The sequence below is a fragment of the Halichoeres trimaculatus genome, unplaced genomic scaffold, assembly GCF_033239565.1.
Source record: "Halichoeres trimaculatus isolate MK-OKI-2021-1 unplaced genomic scaffold, fHalTri1.1 fHalTri1_scaffold_4, whole genome shotgun sequence".
NCBI lineage: Eukaryota > Metazoa > Chordata > Actinopteri > Labriformes > Labridae > Halichoeres > Halichoeres trimaculatus.
The window spans coordinates 25,682,322-25,702,316 of record NW_027437182.1 but is presented as its reverse complement, the minus strand read 5'-3'; the positions used below and the strand labels follow the sequence as shown (position 1 = coordinate 25,702,316).

Genomic DNA, 19,995 nt, shown 5'->3' with positions numbered 1-19,995 from the left:
AAAGCCAGTCAGTTGTAGTTGTGGGAATATAGGCCATTACATTTTGTAATGCATACTGGCTTCTGATCCTCTGTGGGTAGGAATATGTTAAGTAAGACCTACACGTTTTCTACATGAATAACTAAAAATGCAGGATTGAGGTCAAGCATTCCTGAAAGGTCTGTTAGCATAGTAGTAGCTCAAGGTTAACAGGAAGCTTCTGGTCGGGCAACACAAGATCCACGGCGAAGTCAGTTTCATGTTGTACGTCTACCGGTCCACTGAGTTCGTATCTGTGTTCAATGCCAAACACAAACAGACTTCACTACTAGGAATCAGAAGAAGATTGTCCAGGATCAAAACAAGGCTCTGCAGAGATAGTATCAGAAGGTAATGTACTGTTTATTTTGATAAATGGGCTTATAACACATCATACTCTGACGAAGTCACTTTATCTACAGTCGATATAAGCTGTGTTCCATTGCAAGGCTAGATAAAAACGGTTAGTGTTCACTAGCATTAGCTTGCTTCCCAGACTACAGCTAATGCTCTTTGGCTAATGCGAACTTCCTCGGCTAATGTTGGCTAGCTAGCAAAAGAAGCGGTGGGATAACTTGTCAGAAACTTCTGGAAAACGCGTGGTGTGTGGTCACTATAATAAACTTTATTAGGAAAACACTTAATAAAGGCTGGTAAGTTCAAAGTAAAATCGTTCTGTAAACTAGTCAAACTTAACTATCTGAGCGCTCAGTTCTGGATTGTTTCTGTTATTGTCGTTTTTTATGTTGACACGTTTTTAAGGGCTAGTGTGAGCAAGCAGCGGGTTAATCAGTGATGTGGACTTTTCTGTCTCCTGTTTTGGGACAAACAGTGAACTATGTCTACAATGTTGCGGGTGTTTTTAATTACTTTATCCTTTCTCTAGTGTGCCCTGCCAATGGCTGACAAAGAGGAGACCGTGGACGTCTCGGAAAGCGATGACAGTTCGTCGTTGGCAAAGACGAATGGGCGACCCTCGTTGTTGGACAGTGGGGAAGACTTTGAAGTTTTAGATGAAGAAGACATTGACGACGACCCTCCTCCCCTAGAAGATGCTGGGGGTGGGAAGGGAAGTCCTGCAGACGAGTCAAATGAGGAAAATGCACCGACAGACCCTCCAGCTTCAGTGGATGAATGGCTGGATGTTTTGGGTATGCAGATAGGCAACAAGTCAGATCGTTTCAGATTAAATCCTGTACAAGTTGCTGTTGTTTAGAGTTAGTAGTGCTGACAGGGAGGTTCCGTACTCATAACTACACAGTACCCGCTTTTGCAAAACTAAAAATGAGTTGTGTGCTATGTCACTGTACAACGATCAGTGCTGGAGTTGAATTAAAATAATATGACTGAATCTGTGTCCAGGTAATGACCAGCTGAAGAAAAAAGTCTTGGAAGCAGGGGAGGGGAGAGACAGTCGACCACAGAAAGGACAAAATGTTAAGATTAATCTTAAAACATGCCTAAAAGATGGGACACTTGTACAGGAGCAGCCTGGGCTCTCATTTACTCTTGGGGATGGAGATGTTATTCAGGTAAAGTGTTCAGTTTAGTTCTAACTCAAATCAAATGTGTTGCTGTTTTATTTCCACTTTGACACCACAATGACTGCTTTACTTTCAGGCTCTGGATCTCACTGTGCAGCTCATGGAGATGGGAGAGAAAGCCCTGATACAGACTGATGCAAAATATGCATATGGTGTTCAGGGGAGGTAGGGACATGCTGTAATGTTAAATGCTCTGGAGTTTAAAAACTGAAGCTTTCATTTTAACAAAAACAATCAAAAAAATTTCAAAAAAAGGTGAAATGTACAAGTAATCTTAGAATTTACTTTAATTTTGAAATTTCTTTGTAAGCAATTCACTGACTGATGTCTGCCAAACTTGGCTCTTTTTCTTCCTTCTTTCCAGCTTTGAACCTGAGGTTCCTCCAAATGCTGAACTTTCTCTAGAAGTGGAGCTAAAAGAAGCTACAGATGCTCCAGACCTGGAAATGCTGCCCCCTGCAGAAAAGATCGCACTAGCCAGCCACAAGAGAGAGAGGGGCAATATTCATTATCAACGGGGAGATTACGCCTTTGCTGTCAACTCATATAGCATTGCTTTACAGATAGCAGAGTCCAGCTCTAAAGGTGAGACTCATTGAAGAGAGATTTATATGAGGATATGTTTTATAACAGCTGGAGGGGTTTCTTATCGGTAGGGATTGAGTTCCTTATAGAGCAAATACTCACTGTGATTATACATTAACTATTTTATGACATAATTGAACTTTTCAAAAAAAATTGTGTTTGCTGTGTTTTTTTTCTCTTGCAGTTGACATCAGTCCAGAAGAAGAGAATGAGCTAATAGATGTTAAAGTGAAATGTTTAAACAACATGGCAGCCTCTCAGCTGAAGCTGGACCACCACGACGCAGCGCTTAAATCTTGTGTTTCAGCCCTGGCGCACCAACCAGACAATGTTAAGGCACTTTTTCGCATGGGCAAGGTACATAGTGCCCTTCTCTTCTTTTTCTGTTTTTCTGTCTGTTTGCGGAACATTTTTTATTTACATTTTGTGTTTTCACTCAAGGTGCTAGCCTTGCAAGGGGAATATTCAGAATCCATCAAAACATTAAGAAAGGCATTGAAGTTGGAGCCCAGCAACAAGGTACGTGCTCTTTGCAGTTTAGTTATAGCATAGCCAGATTATACCAGTAAATCACCAGTAGATGGTGCCACAGGATAAAGTATCCAGATGGTTTGTATTGCAAGGTCAGGTGGACTGCTGATGCATCATTTCAGGGGATCTGTTTTCATGTTGTTGCTGTAAATAGGTTTGCCCTGAACCCCAGCCATATCTAATACCTAGCCTCTGGTGCTGTTCTGCTGCTAATGCAGATGGGTATACAAGCTTCTTTGGCTAAACAAGGCCATCTGTCAGAACTCGGCCTGGTGCGTGGGATTCTTGGATCAGCTGGAGCTGCAGCAGGATAGTGCTCATGCCCAGAACCCCCACTTGTGTCCTACACCAATCTGTCAAACAGCACATGGCCTGGCCACAACTTTAGCGTCCCATCAATCCCATGCAGAGCTATGATATTGTAGCATTCAATTTCTGTTTATCTGAAATTGCAAAAGTTTTTGAATAGGATGTGGTTTTAATGGGCGTGTTAAGAATCTTTAATGTCTCACTGTGTCACAATTCAATTTTAGACGAAACACTTGTTAAAATAAGCTTTAAGGTCCTATCATTTAAAGAGGAAATATAAAATCCATGTAGAGGTTTACCTGTGATTCAGTTTCATTGCCAGTCACTGCCAGCTCCCAAGATGACAGAGAAACAAAAGAAAATCCTACAGTTACCCAAGTCCTTGGTGTGGTCCTTTAGCTACCTTGTGAGACTCAATTGTGCTTTATTTTTTATATGAAGTAAAAATTATTGTTTTGATCCTGATAAAAAAGATGATTTTCTTATTGAGCTGCGTAATTGGCAAATTAAAATGATCATTCAACTTTTATTTCTCTTTTACAAGTGCTCTTTTAAACTGCTAATTGGGTTGGTGGGTCTGCTCTTCCAAACTGCTATTACAGCAAGATGCATATTTCAAATGCAATGAGTACATTTCTAATCAGTTGTTTGGGCAAGTGTGATCTGTCTTTATCCGAAATGTTTGATTTTTTCAGACAATTTTGGGATAATGTTGGATACACACCTGCTTTGTCATGGATGTCGTTTGAACATTTCATGGTTAGTCCTCTAAACTTGAATATACTAGCCTGTTTAATGGAATACTCAATAGTGTCCTGTCTATTACAGTGGAAAATTATTGTGCAATGAAATAACTTAATTCCCATATGTTTTTCAGTTGTAAGTGTTTGAGTCATTACCCCTGGAATCAAAAGTCAGCTCATATTCCATTTTGTGACAACCCTTTGAATTAACTTCTTGTGAAGGTTGGACACAAGAAGTTTCCCTTTACCTCCCATTACTGTGTCAGTGTTTTCGTCCTTTTGAGTCTTGAGTAACGTCCATGTGCCAACATGCACTCTCAGAGTGACAGAACATTGGCTGTTAAGTCAAGAAAACCTGTATTGCCTCTGCTCCTATGCCAATGAAACAACCTCCTAAATAACCCCGAGTAACAGCAGGAACAGTGTGTGCACTTCAGTGACAGTAAACACCAGAATGCTGCCATTATAATCAATGAGGCAGTCTTGAACAGGCACTGGCTGATGACAAGATGATGTGCCATCACTCTGCTCTCTGGGCACTGACAGACATGCTGTCTACATTTTTTACTCAGATGTCAGCTTTTTACGCCCTCTATCCTCAACTCAAATGGATGAGAGGAGATTTATTTGTCTGAGTTTGTTTACTTTTTGATATGTTGGTGCAGACTTGATGGTTCCAGTTTAGACAGCCTCAGACAGTCTCAATGCAGCATTTTGGCCTAGAGTTGATGTTAGAACTGGGTATGTCATGTTTATTTAGCCTACTTTATTGTCACCTTGGGGATAAGTCGGTGCTGTCATTTATTTTGTCATTTTACAGGATAGCAAATTGCAAATTATCTGTGCCTACTTGCCCTTGGTGCTCTGCTCAAACACAGTTAATGTAACTGCTCACTGTCAGCACTGGATAGGAACTCCATAACCCTTGAGGTAGAGAACTAGTTCAGATGCTCGGGTTGACTCTCACTATGAGTGTTTCTGAAGATATGATGTGCTTCAAAAGAAATCAAAAAGAAATCAAAAGAAATCATCAAGAGAATATCAATGTTACTCTTTGTTATAGCACTCAGTCAATCTTTCTGAAGAACATTTATGAAGCATAAATATTTTGCTCTCTCTGAAATGCCTGGTTGGCTTAGTCATTTACCAGCTCTAAGTGACTCAGATCTTTGTGATGAAACAATAGCCAAACCCATATCCTGGTTTTATGTTGCAATGTTGGCTAGAAGGAAGACATATTGATGACAAAACTTCTGTTTTCTTATTAGACAGCAAAAAACAAGAATTTTGTTCTGCATTTTTCTTGTGTGCATGATCCATCCATCATGATTGTCAAATAAGCAAAATTAATCATCTGTGAATCCTTAAGATGCCTTTTTTCTGTTTCACAGTAGTAGGGCCTTTTATGATGGGATAGGAGTATATAGAAGATACTGAAACAGGGTCTCATTCTCGTGTCTCTTCTTTTTATAGACAATCCATGCAGAACTCTCCAAGCTGGTGAAGAAGAACTCAGAGCAGCGAGGGGCAGAGCAGGCCATGTATAAAAAGATGCTGGGTAACCCCACCAGTGGCAGCACACAAAAACACAGGGCTAGGTCCTCTTGGGTGAGTGAGTCCTTCCTTGGAAAAACAAACAAAATGTTACAGTGAAATCTCAGTCCATCATCACATAATGAGGACTGATATGTGTGTAAGTGTCAACGGAGCCTTTGTGTACTAATGAATACGAAGTCTCTGTAACTTATATTTATCATAACACAATTTATTCTACTTAATACTGACCTTCCTGTTACTTTTTCCTTTCCCAGGGTCTCAGCTGGAAGTGGCTGTTCGGTGCCACTGCAGTAGCCATTGGTGGTGTAGCATTATCTGTTGTCATAGCTGCTCGAAATTAACCAAAAGCTGATAACCTGACCAGACCCTGACAATGTGAGAGCAGAAACACAGACACGCATCAGACAGCTGGAGGGGGGTAAAAATGTGAGGTGGTCAGGTGCTTCTTCTCTGTCACTCTCTGCTATGTTTGAGAACTTTATGTGACAGATTAAACATCAGACCATTGGAACACCGATTCCAACCTTATGACTGTCAAGGCTTTATCACATCTATCAGATTGCAGGACACTGTCTTCTTTTGCTGTCACTGTTTATCTTTGAAGAGATAATATTGATGATTTACGTTAGAGGAAAAGTAATTGACCTAACATCACATTTTTCTTTTCAAAATAGCTGTTGTTTTAAGGAGTTAAAACAAACCCTTTAGATTGTGCAGTTTATTTATTACTTTGGATTTAATTCAGGAGAAAAAGAAACACATTTTATGACATTGCAACGTTTATTGCTTACTAGTCAAACAGGTGCTTCGTTATTTTGGCTTCAGTGCTGGCTTTATTACACCCTTTCTATAGCCTTTACATGCAAAGTAAGTATCAAGAAAAACTACAGCCACGTTTTGATAATTGTCTCCAGAGCTGTGAGTGTGCTGAACCAGCTTCACAATGCCTATTGATGTTGGTGTTTTAGTGCTATGTCATATTGAAAGGTTTTTTTCACAATTGTACCTACTTTGTAAACATCAAGAGAGAAAACCTCAGAAAGTAAAGCCATTCAGACAGAAACTAACCATGACCAAGCTGGCTCATTCATTTACCTGACTGTGTGTATTGTATACCCACACAAAGCTGAGAGGGTCTTTTTCCAGGTATATTGTAAATACATATTAGAATCAGTTGAAGTATGCATACCGTTTTCAATGTTGGTTCCACACTCATGTTATTTACTGAAGTATAGTTACCTTGAGAAAGTTACAAAGAATGGTACATGTAGTTTTCTCATTGCTGTGGCTGTAACAACGCTGAAGGACAGTTTATTTTATTCAGTTTTAGTCAGTTATACCTCAATTGTTTATCAAGACCAAATGTTAAAGAAGGACCAATCAGGTACAAATTAAGGTGTGTAATTTTTATTTTCTGTTCTCTTTGACCAATGTGATTTTCTTTCAGTATTGTTCCCTTAGGTGTCTATTTATTTCACAGTTTTTTGTTTGTGGCTTTCTAAAATACTGTCAAAATGAGACAACCAAGTTTCTACAGCTACTTCAAAGTAGATGTAAGGTCCGAAGAGCCAAAAGTTGCTTTGTTTCATGGCAGTTTGTGACAAATTTAGAATACATCAATGCCCTTTGCATTCCCTGCTTTGTTAATTTTTTATTGATCACAATAAAATGTATGTTATCAAACTATGCTTTTTTTCTGTATTGTCACTTTCTTCTTGTATTTTACCCCAAAAAAACAGTCAAACTGTATCCAAGGATTCTTGTTAAACTGTTTTCCTCTTCTAAGTGATGTGCAGTGTTTTTGTAAAATGATGACTAGATGGAGCCCTGAAGCATATATACCTCATAAGATGGGCCTGAGAGAGTTGGGACATACTGCTAGTATTCAACATAAGACATTTGTTAAAAATGTTAAGTCATATTTGTAAATCAACTCCATCAAAACAATCCTGATAGCCATGTCTTGTGTATTTAGTGTTAACATTTTTGCACGTTTTATTTTTTAAAAGCCAGACATTCACATGTTTTCTGGATATTCCCAAACTGTTTTTTTTCCTCAGGCATTGACGTTACGCTGACGTAATCAGATGACCTATCGTTTCCCCTCTTCCTACGCATTGCCGACGTGCAGTGCTCGGTCCTAAATGATGTGTGGAGTTTATTTCAGCCGTTATTCATTAGAAGAAAACAGAAAATAGAATCATACAATAAGTATAGATTTCCAGTCAGAATCGAGTGCTTTTTTTTTTTAAATTGATGAACATTTTGTAAAAGTTAAGGTTTATAGCTGTGACAGCGCCCATTTGTTTAAAAATATATTATAGTTATTGGAATTTGTAAGGATTAAGTTTAACTGTTATGTCGATTTATTTTTTTAATGTATACGTGTGGCAGCACCGGTCTTCATTACTGCTGAATGACTTCATCATCAGTGACTGGTCATTGAATATTCATTGAAAAGCAACGGGAGTTCTCGGTTTACGACAGAGTGCGTCCGTGCGCATGGTGGGAACGGTAGCAAGATGGCGGCGCTGAAGGAGGAGCAGTGCTACGGACTGTCCTGTGGAAGAGTGAGCAACGGTAGCAATGTCTCCGTCTTTCACGTTAAACTCACTGACAGCGCACTGAGAGCGTTTGAAGGCTATCAAAGCAGCAAGGTAAACGGCCCTTTTCAGTACGGTGACATTATGGTTTTTATTTGAAGTGTGTCCGGGCGACAGTGACAGGCAGAGTGAGGTCAGTTCCCACTCTGCCTACTGCTGTTTTCATGCTGTGATACTCAGCAGGCTGACGGTGGCTGGTTAGTTTGGACTGAAAAGTGTCGAGTTTGGCGACCAACGGGTCTCAGCTGGCCGAGCTGACTTGTCTCGGATGAGAGGTAGCCGTTTGGTAGCTACACCCAGACTCCACACTGACTGTTGAACACCGTGAGGTTCCTCAGTCATTCACTAAGCTTTCAGCTCAGAGCTGCTGAATACTGAACTCCAGTTATTCCGATTTTAGGCTGTTTGTGTTAGTTGACGCAACCGTCTTAATTCAGTTCTCTAGATAAATTCCCTACCCAAAATGCATTTAATAACCATCTAAAATCTTAACCGAAAATATGGAGCAACTTTAACTCTGTTTTGGATGTTTCCAGAAAGTTTTTCAAGCTGTCAAAAATCTGGAAAATTCAGCTAGCTTGACTAGCCAACAGCTGCACACAGCGGCTACCGTCGGACGTTATTGTAAGCCATGTCTTCTCGCTGACTTAAAACGTTTTCACTTGTTTACTCCGGGAAAGCCCTGTTTGAGTTTCTGTCAACAGGGTGAATAATGTGGAAAAGTACCCAGTGTTCATGCGAAAAATTATCCTGTCCTTCCCCAACCCCCTCACTGTCAGCACAGGAATATGCTCATTTGATAGCTTTAGAGGTGGGTCGAAGTTGCTAAACTGTAAATGTAACACATTTCATTGTCATTTTGTTAAAAAAAGAGGGGGATTCGTCGTCAGTCGCTTCATTTGTCTCCTGCTCCTTTTTTGCTGCTTGTGCCTTTTGGTCTGGATACAAGTCTGTTGATGGTCATCTTACGTTTCAGCTTCTATAAATATTTGACAGGGAAAACCTGGCAGGCCAGCAGGGCAGGCCTTATCTCAGCTTTGTGGCTGTGTGCAGCAGGCCTTTTGCTGATAAGTTTGAACAGGACAAATGTAACAGGTAATTGGGTGACTGCTAGGTGTAGAAAGAGTGTTGAACCAATACATGATGCACACAATAAATTAGCATTGTCTGGGGCACTCTCCTTTTGACTCTTTAAACAGTGTTGCGACCTACAGTGAGTTGATCCCTTTAAGTTTTTAAAGGGCCTTTGTGTTTTATCCATGTAGACTGGGGGAGAATTATTGGGATTACCGGTGTTGTTTTTCCTGATGGTAACATGGGGGAATAATTCTTCATGGTATACCAGTTCAGCAGGGATCGATAAAATGAGTAACATTTATAAAATGATACATTTTGATGTTTAATCAAATGAAGAATAAAGGTCAGAGGCTTAAAAAAGGTTAAGTACAGAATTAGCGTTGCTGTCCTATCCCTTTGGTCATGAAGTTGTGACAGTGAATCACAATGGAAGTGAAATCTATGAAGAGCATGTACTTTACTTTAAAAAAATATAAAGTATATCATTGAAAATTGTTGCACTGTAACATTCCACTTACCAATATATAACTAATAGTTAGAAAAACATTGACAGTGAAAATCTGGGCTTTGATTAAAAGCTACAGCTTTGATGTATTTCAGTTGTTGCTTGTAGCCCTCTTCTTAAGATGTCAATGAGATATGTCTTACAAACTGCATGTTGTTGATGCTTCTCAGGCATGATGCAATACTCCCTTCACTGCCAACATTTTGTTTCATGTTTGACCCCAAGATCACCAACAGGTGATTCTTTTAAAAAATAAAAACCTCTTCTCTGAATCAGCTAGAAGATGAACTAACTCACCAGTAACATACTGACAAAATTACTAGGCCTGCACAGTATATCGTTTGAACATCGCCATCACAATATGCACATGCGCAATAGTCACATCGCGCATGTGATGTGACTATCGCATTTCCCCCATTTATTGGAGAAATGGAAAAAAGCAACTAAAATTGAAACCTATTCTATTTTGTACAGAGACATAGCCTCCTGGATCACTTTCATATACAGCAATCTTCATCATTCACAGATAAACCCCCTTAGCCTGGATTGAACGGTATTATAGGAATACAGTGGTGTCATTGTGAGTCAACTAAACACTTCCCAAACAGAGATATTCAAGTCATTTGGTGAAAATTCTTCTATCTTTGATAATGCAATATATATCGCAACCCCCCAAAAAATCGCAATGTCAGTTTTTTCCAATATCATACAGCCTTAACAATTAACATGCCAAAAGATAAACTTATTACAGTACATCATGTATCGCAACCATTAATCATCCAACTAGTCTCTATTTTTAAGTTCACGATCAAGACACTTTACGAAAAGGGCAGGTCCAGACCACACTATGATACATTAACAAAGGCACACCGTGTCTTCCAGACAGGACTTCGTCTTTTGTTATCTTAGTCCCCCATGAGCAAGATACAGTGTCAAGGAAAATCTTATTTGAACATGTAGAAACCCTAAACAGAACCAGACTCATGTTAAACAACAATCTGACTACACTGTGTCGTGGCAAGTCTTTCAGAACTGGAGCATCTACAGAGTTTATATTGACTTGGCTTGACCCAGTTTTTATCATATGTGTTTTATTTTAACAGACGTTTTGAGCTCATTCTCTACTGCAACACAATGTTCACTGATTATGTGATAAACTCTTCTAATCTCACATAAATGATAATGAACAGAGACCCAGTCTTTTTGAGTTTCTTTGACTTTGTTTGATTTATTGGTTCACTTGTACAGAGGAGACATCTCATGCTTTACAGTTAAGATGCATCTTTGACAGAAAGAATATTCTGAAATAGACTGAGATTAGCTTGTGCTCACTATATGTTTTCTGGATAACCTTATTCCTGTTGTTTGTATAAAATCGGTGGCTCATAGTCTAACCAAATCTAGGCTTTTGAGCAATCTACTGTCTGCGTGATGTGGCTCTGATGGCTCTTTTGTGGTGAAGGTTCAGTGCAGTAGGCTGACATTAGCCTGTGCTACACTATTTAAGGGTTGTATCATACTAATGGTAACAGTTGAACACTTGAACAGATTAGCTTTAGAAATTGAAACAGATAAATTGCAATCAAAGACACAAGCACACAACCACATGTTTCATGACTTCAAACAGTTATTTTAGGCTTAGTCACAATGTCATAAAAACACAACCATTTTTCTGGTGCACAGTGATCAAATGAAGGTGAGCAGGTGTGTTGTACACCTGAATCAATTTTATAACTAGTGTGTGTAAACTAAAAAAGAATTCATGCACAGCGAATGTAAACTCAGAAGAGCTCAGAGACGTGGAAATTCGAAGTGGCACACTGAAATTTAAAGACAATAATGAAGGCTGACAGTACACCCTAGCAGCAGGGAAAATTTACTCTCTGCCTGCAGCTATTGCAGAAAATATGTGCACAAACACAGATTGTCAATAGCTATTTGTATGTCTATGGGAAAATGTGGTCAAAATTCTACCAAGTTTGTTTGTGACAAATGTTCTCACAAACTTCTGTTGTCAGAGTTTCAATGTTCCTGTTTTTTTTTCTTTCTTCATTTTATCATAGGGCAGTTTAGCTGTATTTATAACTAATGTGGAAACAAAGCTGAGCTTTCTGCTTATAAATTTAAGTCCCTGAGAGGATTGTCTGAATGATCTTGAAAATGCCTCAGTTCTAGATAATTGATCAGAATCCACAACCTAAAATAAGATTATCACCCCCAAAAAGGTTATTTCTAAATGCAATTTCTCAGCTTCCTGATCAGGTTTGTCAGACTGGATTTATTTACGGAACGTAGAAGTCCTTATGGAAACACCACACCAGCCGACAAAGTTTAGTAGTGAGGAAAGATATCTGTGTTTTTCTCTACTGAAAACCATTTTGCTGTTTGTTTTGTAGTAATGATGGACACTGGCGCAGATCTCTAAAAAAGAAAGAGGACAGAAAAGCAGATGAAATATTAACAGAAGATTGATGGTGTTTGAGCTAAAGGCTAAAACATGGTCAAAGCTGTTGGTGATAATGCACGCTACAATCCACATGCAGCAGTTATACTGCTGTCCAGACCTCAGAGTCTGTCAATAAAATGAAGAGTGAGGTTAGGTTAGCTCTGCTTGGTGAGGTTGGTAGATGTGCACTGGTAAAACATAACCAGGATTCACTAATTGCACAAGTCACAGACCCATCTCGGAGCTCCAGGCTCAATAGAGCTAAATATAGTGGTTTCTAAACAATGGTACAAACTGAAACTGGGCTTACAAAGTTTGCTTGTTGTCACATTTCAAATAATTATGCTGCATAACTACAAATAAATACATTACATCATCGTTTGTACCCTGTAAAAAGTTGTCTTGAACAGAGAAAAATTGTGTAAAGGAAGATAAAATCTCCATTTATTTTCTTCAGAACAATCTCAAACTATGGATAAGAGTCACGTCCTTGCAACAGTGGCTGCAAGTACTCATGGAAAACGCAGTCTTTATCTCGGAAAAACACAAGCTTTTTTGGATAGTCCCTCAGAGCGCCTTTAAAAACAGTTTCCAAGGCTGTATGTAAAGTGAGACTTGGCAACCTGAAGACATCCTTCCCTCGATATTTTTATGTTCCCAGTTGACTAGGACTATAGTTACCTAAAAGTCTGCCAGATTTCGATGCGACTGACATCAGTCAGATTGGCTGCGCCTGCATGCTTGGTTAATTGAAGGTGGCACAAACTCAGAGTACTATGTTGATATATTAACTGTGTTTGGTCCACTTAACATAGTCTTTTTACTTATCTTAGTATTTTGACTGGGTTTTTTATACCTCAAAAGTGCACTGATATCATATTGTACATCATGTTTGCAGCAGGAAGTAGGTTTCTGCTGTGGCCCAAATATGGCTTGAAGAGACCAAATAACTGCAATTTCAAAAAATAATGTTCTTATTTCAAACCTCTATCACGTTGCAATTATTGCTAACTGCCCTTGTTTTAAGTAACCAAGTTACCCTTTAATTTAAAAAGAAATAAAAGGAGGGCAGGGCTAATTATTATCAAACATGCCACCATCACAAACTCATGATCATTTTTGCTTTCAGTGTGGTTTACATATCTCTTCTAAGAGCCCAGCTCTACCAGCTTCCTCATAATTCAAACCCTGGCTGGCTCCCAAAAGCAGGGGTGAGCTGGGAACTCGGTAAAGGAAGAGGAAGAACATCTAAGTGACACACATTTCAATTTAAAAGATGTGGCTTGGTCAAGGATGTGATAAATGCTTGTGACTTTTATTTTTTTATTTGACAGGAAACTGTTTCAACCTTTACAGGACCATAATTCTATAAGAAAGGCTCTGTCTGAGGGCTTTGAAAAATACAACTGATTTGAAAAAATGAACAGAAATGTTTACAGCTGGAGTAATGAGTTCAAGGGCATGACATTTCTCTTCACTGTAGGAAAGCAAGACTCTCTTTGAGCTTGTTTATATGATTCCAGTATACAAGCCACCAAATGTTAAATATCATCTGAGAAAAACTGTCTGTTTTGAAAAGCTGAAGATTGTAACAAAAGTATTTGCTACTGACGAGTGCCATTAGTTGAGTATATTGGCTGCTTCCTTTATGAGAAGTGACGGTCAGCTGGTTCCTGTGGTGGTGTGTCTGAGGAACAGAGTGAACCGGAGTTCCTGCTGCCGGACTGGTAGTCCAGAGACTTGGCTTTTCTTTTTTCTTTTTTTTATTACCAACAAGGAAATGAGTAGTCACTTGAGCCTCCTCATGCTGAGGTTACACAGAAAACTGATAAAAATTTCTTGATTATGTATTTTGATGCTTGTTTGGGCTACAGCACAGAATTTGAAAACGATGTTTCAAGTTTGTAGCACTCAGGTTAATTTTATTATTATGAAAGAGAAGGCTGTTTGATAAATACTAAGAATCTGGAAGCCCATAGGAGACAAAAAGCAACACAAGTATAGTTCCAAACATTTAAAGGCATTCCAGGAAAGCTTATGTATGACGTGACATTAATCTTGTGTCCTTGCACTGCTGTGTTACCAGTCATGGATGAGTTGTCCCATTTGAATGTGAAGAACCTTGTCAGCTCAAGTTGTGAGTCTTGTGGTGAGATTTGACAATCAGGATTACGAGCTTAAAGAATGATTCTTGTTTCCATGACACGTGTCACAGCAGAGGCTTACTTTTAAAAGTTTTGGTTTTTAATTAAGTTTTAAGCTTAACCTGGTCCAAATAAAAAAATTGGCGACACATCCATGTGTTCAACAATAGGCTTTAAAAAAATGAGTTCATGGTTGGCAGAACCAGCTTAACAAGGCATTTCTCATGTTAGGTTTGTCAAATTTTTGATGCGACAACACCAGAATGATGAACTGTGATGTTGCAAAGAAGCCTTTCCAGAGAACAAGTTAAAAAATTCCCCATGAGGACTTTCCTGAAAAAGTTTAATTTTTGTAAATATACCTGATCATAATCCACGATTTAAAACTAGATCATTGGCGCCAAAAAGATTATTTGTAAAGGTATTTCTCAGCTTCCTGGACAGGTTGTGGTTAGGTCAGGATTGATTTATGGCACATAGAAGTCCCTATGACAACACCATGTCGGCCGACAAAGTTTAGCAACACGGAGAGAGATCTGTGTTTTTCTCTGCTGAAAACTGTTTCTTGGATTTATTTCGTAGTAATGGCAGGCACTTGAGCTGAACTCTCAAAAAGAAGAAAGCTAAATGGGAGAGTGATAGAGCACCCTCCCAGACACGGTCTGTGTTTATGAAGCTGCTGACAACTCTCAGTGAATCAGCCTGAAAACAAATGGTGAAGTCATGTCTCTTATTTATCCCCTCAGAAGTGAATTGAATACCTTCAAAAAACACCAACATTTAAAGTACTTAACACCATGGTGCTAACAGTTTAGTGCAAATACATTAGCTTTAGCTTTCATGAGTGTCAGCTGATGAGGAGGACGACGATTGACAGTCAGTAGGGGTGTAATGGTACCCAAAAATCACGGTTCGGTACGTACCTTGGTTTTAGGGTCACGGTTCGGTACACTTTGGAACACAAAACCATTTGCTTGTTTAGCATGTTTATTAAACCAAAAACTTGCCATTATACATTGAGGGGGGAGGCTCTTCAAGCTCTGGTTGGTCGTTAGCAGCAGCCATGATGCTCAATTCAGACACAAGCTCCTGTGGCTATGGAAGCTCTTTGATATTCATCTTCTGATTGGCTCACTGTGAGATGTCACGTCCACATGATATGCACATGATCGCAAAGCAGGAATCACAGACCACTTTCCTCATGAATATTAAAACCCCTTCCCTGCTCAGCCAATCATAGACGAGTACTCACATGAATATTAACGAGCCATGTGCAGCGGCTAATGTAAACTTTCTGTACTCGTTCGAATACATCACTGTACCGAACCGAACAGCCTTATAGAGCGGTTCGGCACGGATACATGTACCGTTACACCCCTAACAGTCAGTGTTTTCTGAAACTCGGGTACAGAAATCAAGTTAAAGTACGGCAAACAGGCTTTGGACAGGCTTTGGATTCTGCACCCCCGGTGAATGAACCTGCACCCTGTATCGATTTATCTGACAAAAAAAACTTTTTCCTACTTTCCGGGGACAACAAAATTTACTGCTTGTGTTTTTGTTTTGATAAGCTACTGTTGCATGCACAGCCTGTGACACCTACCCCTTGGCTGTTGTTTATGGTCATTAAGTAAAGCTGAGTAAAACTCTAACTTTTGCCCGATGACCTGGTTTGCTTTTGTTGATCACAGAGAAGCATCAATACTGATTTCACTTTGATTTGGATTAAAACCCCACACTGGGGCTTCAAAGGAAAAGTTTATAGCTCAGGTTAGGATCAACCCTTAGTGAAGTAGTTATGGGGACAGGCTGTAAGCTTCACTAGGGAGATCAGTTTACCCTTAGCCAGTTTTGCTCTTGTGCCTGACTTCAGACTGCCTTTCCTATGGGAATGGTATGGGAACTAATGGGGACTGGGTAGGGAGTTGCTTGACTCTGGTCAGCCTGTGCCAGTGCTTTAGTTATTTAAGGAATGCTGACTCCCCAGTTTCTGCAGATCACGGGACACTGCGAGAGATGACCATAAACATTGATGCCAAATATCACTCCAAATGTCATGGTGTTCCTATGTGTGACCATGTCAATCTGATGTCACAGGGCCAACTTTTTAACCTGCTGTGTCTTCTTCAATGAGTCTGTCAGTTCAGTGTTTGGTCTGTGCTCCACAAACATGGAGCAGTTTGAAGCAGCTTCACATGTCTTAGGCATTAACTTTTTAAAGGACAGGAAAGATTGGAAGCCTAAAAAAAAAAAAGTTTAAGTCCCAATACTTGGTTAATGATGTGGGAATTGGGGCTGCTCCTTTTCACCTGAAGCCAGGTCCCTTTTTTTTCACTTCTGTCATAAACCAGTCTTTAGGTCACATGAAGTAGTGATCTGCTGGATCATCACTTTCACATCACTCTCTTTCCAGGTTACTCGGAGACACCGCAGACAGCATAAAGCACTTATGTAGAGAAACTAAGACATTCTTCTGTCTGATCTCTGGTTTGCACTCACTCCTCTTTTTGGTAATAGTGGCACATCACACAGTACAGGTTAATAACTTTTTGTGTGCCAGATGGAGAAATCCACCACCTCATTACAGTAAATGTTCAACAACTTTGCTGTAGTATATTTTACTATAACAAAAAGCAGAGGCCTGTTGTAGCCCCAATCAAGGTTATTGAGGTTATTGTAGTTAACGAGAAGTAGTGAAAGAAAAATCCAATTTTTTGGTTTGCTGAAATAAAATTAAAGACTAGGCCTGGCCAATAAACTATGAAAACAATACTTGAACTGTGTTGGTAGGTCTGTTTAAAGTAATGAGTTTATGTATGAGACAGATTGACAAAAGGAAAACTAATGACATTTTCTCTTAAGTTTTAGTTTAATTTATTCAGTTTTGTAAACACGCATTAAAATTTTAGTTATCATTTTATATAAAGCCTTGTTCTTCAAAATTTCAGTGAAAATGTTTTTATTAACTATAATAACCCTGACATGTAAACACATGCATTTATGGTGTTATTCTTTGATTTGATGTAAAAAGTGTTTTGTTTTCTTCTACTAAAGTTATATATATAAAAAAAAACAATTTTGTTAGCCAGTGTTCAGACAAACTTCATATTTACAGTAAAAATATTTAGCAAATATAATAGCTTAAGTATGGTTCTGTAAAAAGGTAACCTGACACGCCAGACGAACAGTTTCATATATCCGCCATGGAAATATTTCACTAGTCCATCTGGGTAGCAGCTCTTCCGATTTGTTTTCAGAGGCGGGACTTTAAAAAAAATCTGCAGCTGGTGATTGGACGACCGTTCTGATTAACACACTCACCACGGACCAATCCACATCAAGCCACGGTATGACGTAGCTTATATGAGCTGATGCTTCTAAGAAACAATAGATGAACAACGACTGTATCACGAGAAACAGCTGTGAAAAAGGCGTTAGACGACAGCTTCCGCTTTTATAAATTTAACTTAAGAATCAAAGGAAAGCTGACAAGTACAAAAGTCTGCTGACCTCACGTCTGCTCCCACAGCTCCCGCCTCTCTTCCCTGATTGGGCCGGTTAGAATTTAGCCGAGTGAAATCGTTGGTCATCGGAGCCTGACAAGATGGACCTGCAGGAGTTCAGAAACTGAATCAGGCAGGTCCATCTGCTCTGCAAGGTTAGTAGAAAGGGGCATGACCAAATCAAGTGCTGGTGTGACCAAATGAGAAAGTTAGTCGCACTAGTGCTACCAGTGAAAGAATAAGCGTAGAGCCCTGAAACCAAATAATAATAAAAAAAATTCAAAACTACTATAACTCTAGTCTCTGTGAGACACTAACTAGATTAGGGATAGACAAATTATAGGCGGGGCCGATATTTGGCTTTTTAAGGCATATCCTCATGTGCATTTTTTTTATTCCGATGGCCGATAAGAAACAAATTTAAAAGTGTGTTGTTGCGGCTCTGATGCAGCCGCTCTGCTGTCTGCAGTCACTACTCAGTCCCACCCACAGCACCATCTGATTGGTTACAAGCAGAGCCATGGCTTGGGTAACAGCCAATCAGCAGTGCAGTTATTACAGTTATTGCAGTTACATTGAAATTTTGGAAAACTTTAATTACTGTAGAAAACTTAAGCTATTTATTTTTTTAAGTTTTCATTTAACTTTATGAAACATGCTGCTAAGCCTGGGAGCTGTTTGATAAACTCATCATTAAATGTATTGGAATGAAGTTAAGTGTTGGAGTTTGTACTGTTCAAAATTTTAACACCAATATGCACTTTGAGTGCAAATTAATGTCGGCTTCAAATATCGGTTAGCAGCCTCCTTGACTACAAATAATTGGTATCAGCCCAGAAAAATCCATATCGGTCTATCTCTAACCAGAGTGATGGGGTCCTCAACTAAAGACAGAGACAGACTCTATCTTTATTATTTGTACGTTTTGGAATTTTGCAGGGATTGGCCTCAGGAACCTAATGTTTTCTGTTTGATTGTACAGATACAGTGAATATGTTTTTATATCTAGTCAGCAGATGCAAGTCTACCAGCTGTTTGGGATTATTCCTGTTATTCTCTGGTGTGTATGCCGTTCATAGTGAGACAAGTTTCCTTTAAGAACCCCAGTCACAGAGTGTTGAGACTGTTTGTGTATTCTGTTGATAGCTTAAATGTTTAGTCATATGTATGGTGTGTGAATTGTTGTGCTTGACTTTTCATATAGTTTATCCTTTCAGCAAAGCAAGTGGTGCACACACAAGACATTTGCACTGTCGTTTAAAGAACAAGATCAAAGGTAGCTCAGTCTTTATGAGACCAGAAGAGAGAAAGCTTCAAAGGGTTCCTCGCTAGCAGCAAGAAGCCAGTTACCGTAAACACCAACAAGAAGCTCCAATTAAGCTTTTGAGCAAACATGTTACCTCAAACACTGTTTTTGCATGCTGCATATTGTCACAGATGTTTTAAACGTGTTTCACCAGTACACCTCATTTTTGCACTTTAAGTATACTCCATGTTAATGTGTGCAGTACTCAGAGGAGGGACACCCAGTTCACTTTCCCCCTTACAGTGTGCGTGGCACAAAGTGCTCTCCCCACCTCTGAAATCCTAGACACTGACTGTGGAACGTTGGTGTGACAGTGATGCAACTAAACACCTGACAATTTGGGTGCCACTGCTCCACTCATGGGGATTTAGGCATAGCTATTCCTGTGTGCATCTACTACAAAGCACAGAAATCCGTTAGATGCACAGCCTGAGGGACAGAGCAGAGAGTGACGCTCGTGCTCGCAGAGATGAATCTGGTGATCCCCTAGAATTCACAAAGTTATCTTTGTACACACAGACTTTTAACAAAGAAAGTGTTGGGTTTTTTAAAAACTTTGCTCACAGATTCTGATTTTGCATTTAGCATCTTGTTATTCTTAAAGTTTGTGGAAGCCATCAACTGTTTTCAGAGGGATTGTTGTATTTACAGACAATATTACATGATTGGGTCAAGAAAACTTCTGAATTTTTACTGACTCGTCCGGCAGTTCTTCTTATAGAATGGCCACAAATGTTTATTTAACGACCTTAAATTGTTTTTTAGGCTTTATAAGTCTTTACTCAAAAGCCAGGACAGTGGGTAGAGCAGGAAACAGGGTGAGAGTGGGGAGTGACTTATGGACACAGGCTGTATTCAAACCCAGGCTACCCACTCGAGGGCTCAACCTCAACCAGTAGGCCATACCTGAGCCCAAACATCAGTGGCTCTTTGATAACTGAACTGGAGATATCCAGATTCTGATCTCAAGTATCAGATCCATTTTGGCATTTTCTCATTGATCGATGATCAGCATTTTAGCCAATCTTCTCAACTGATGATTCACATTTTGTTGAGCCTTGTGGCATGCTGGATTGATTCCTAAAATTGCAAGTTTGGGATGATTTAGATCAGCTGAAGATGTA

The 19,995-nt window shown here is 39.4% G+C and overlaps 2 protein-coding genes across 2 annotated transcripts in view; both read left to right on the top strand.

Moving 5' to 3' along the window:
* Positions 1-227: 227 nt before the first annotated feature.
* Positions 228-6,947, top strand: fkbp8 (FKBP prolyl isomerase 8). Its single transcript, XM_074669184.1, has 9 exons — positions 228-369; positions 905-1,169; positions 1,381-1,550; positions 1,639-1,727; positions 1,927-2,147; positions 2,332-2,504; positions 2,589-2,666; positions 5,204-5,338; positions 5,542-6,947. Exons 2-9 carry the CDS (start codon positions 917-919, stop codon positions 5,626-5,628), a joined length of 1,206 nt encoding a protein of 401 aa, XP_074525285.1. The 5' UTR covers positions 228-369; positions 905-916; the 3' UTR covers positions 5,629-6,947.
* Positions 6,948-7,710: 763 nt separating this feature from the next.
* ell (elongation factor RNA polymerase II) overlaps positions 7,711-19,995 on the top strand; it is a 39,131-nt gene continuing 26,846 nt past the window's right edge. The window contains exon 1 of the mRNA XM_074668750.1: positions 7,711-7,944. Within this exon, the coding sequence (XP_074524851.1) occupies positions 7,810-7,944 (135 nt within the window). The 5' untranslated portion in view covers positions 7,711-7,809. The remainder of the gene's footprint in view (positions 7,945-19,995) is intronic.

Bases quoted from the DNA above. Each gene is read 5' to 3' on its own strand.
- fkbp8 (XM_074669184.1), top strand. From the start codon at position 917: ATGGCTGACAAAGAGGAGACCGTGGACGTCTCGGAAAGCGATGACAGT. The intron at 2,148-2,331 runs GTGAGACTCATT...TTTCTCTTGCAG, and splicing joins AGCAGAGTCCAGCTCTAAAG to TTGACATCAGTCCAGAAGAA. The intron at 2,667-5,203 runs GTACGTGCTCTT...TTCTTTTTATAG, and splicing joins AGTTGGAGCCCAGCAACAAG to ACAATCCATGCAGAACTCTC.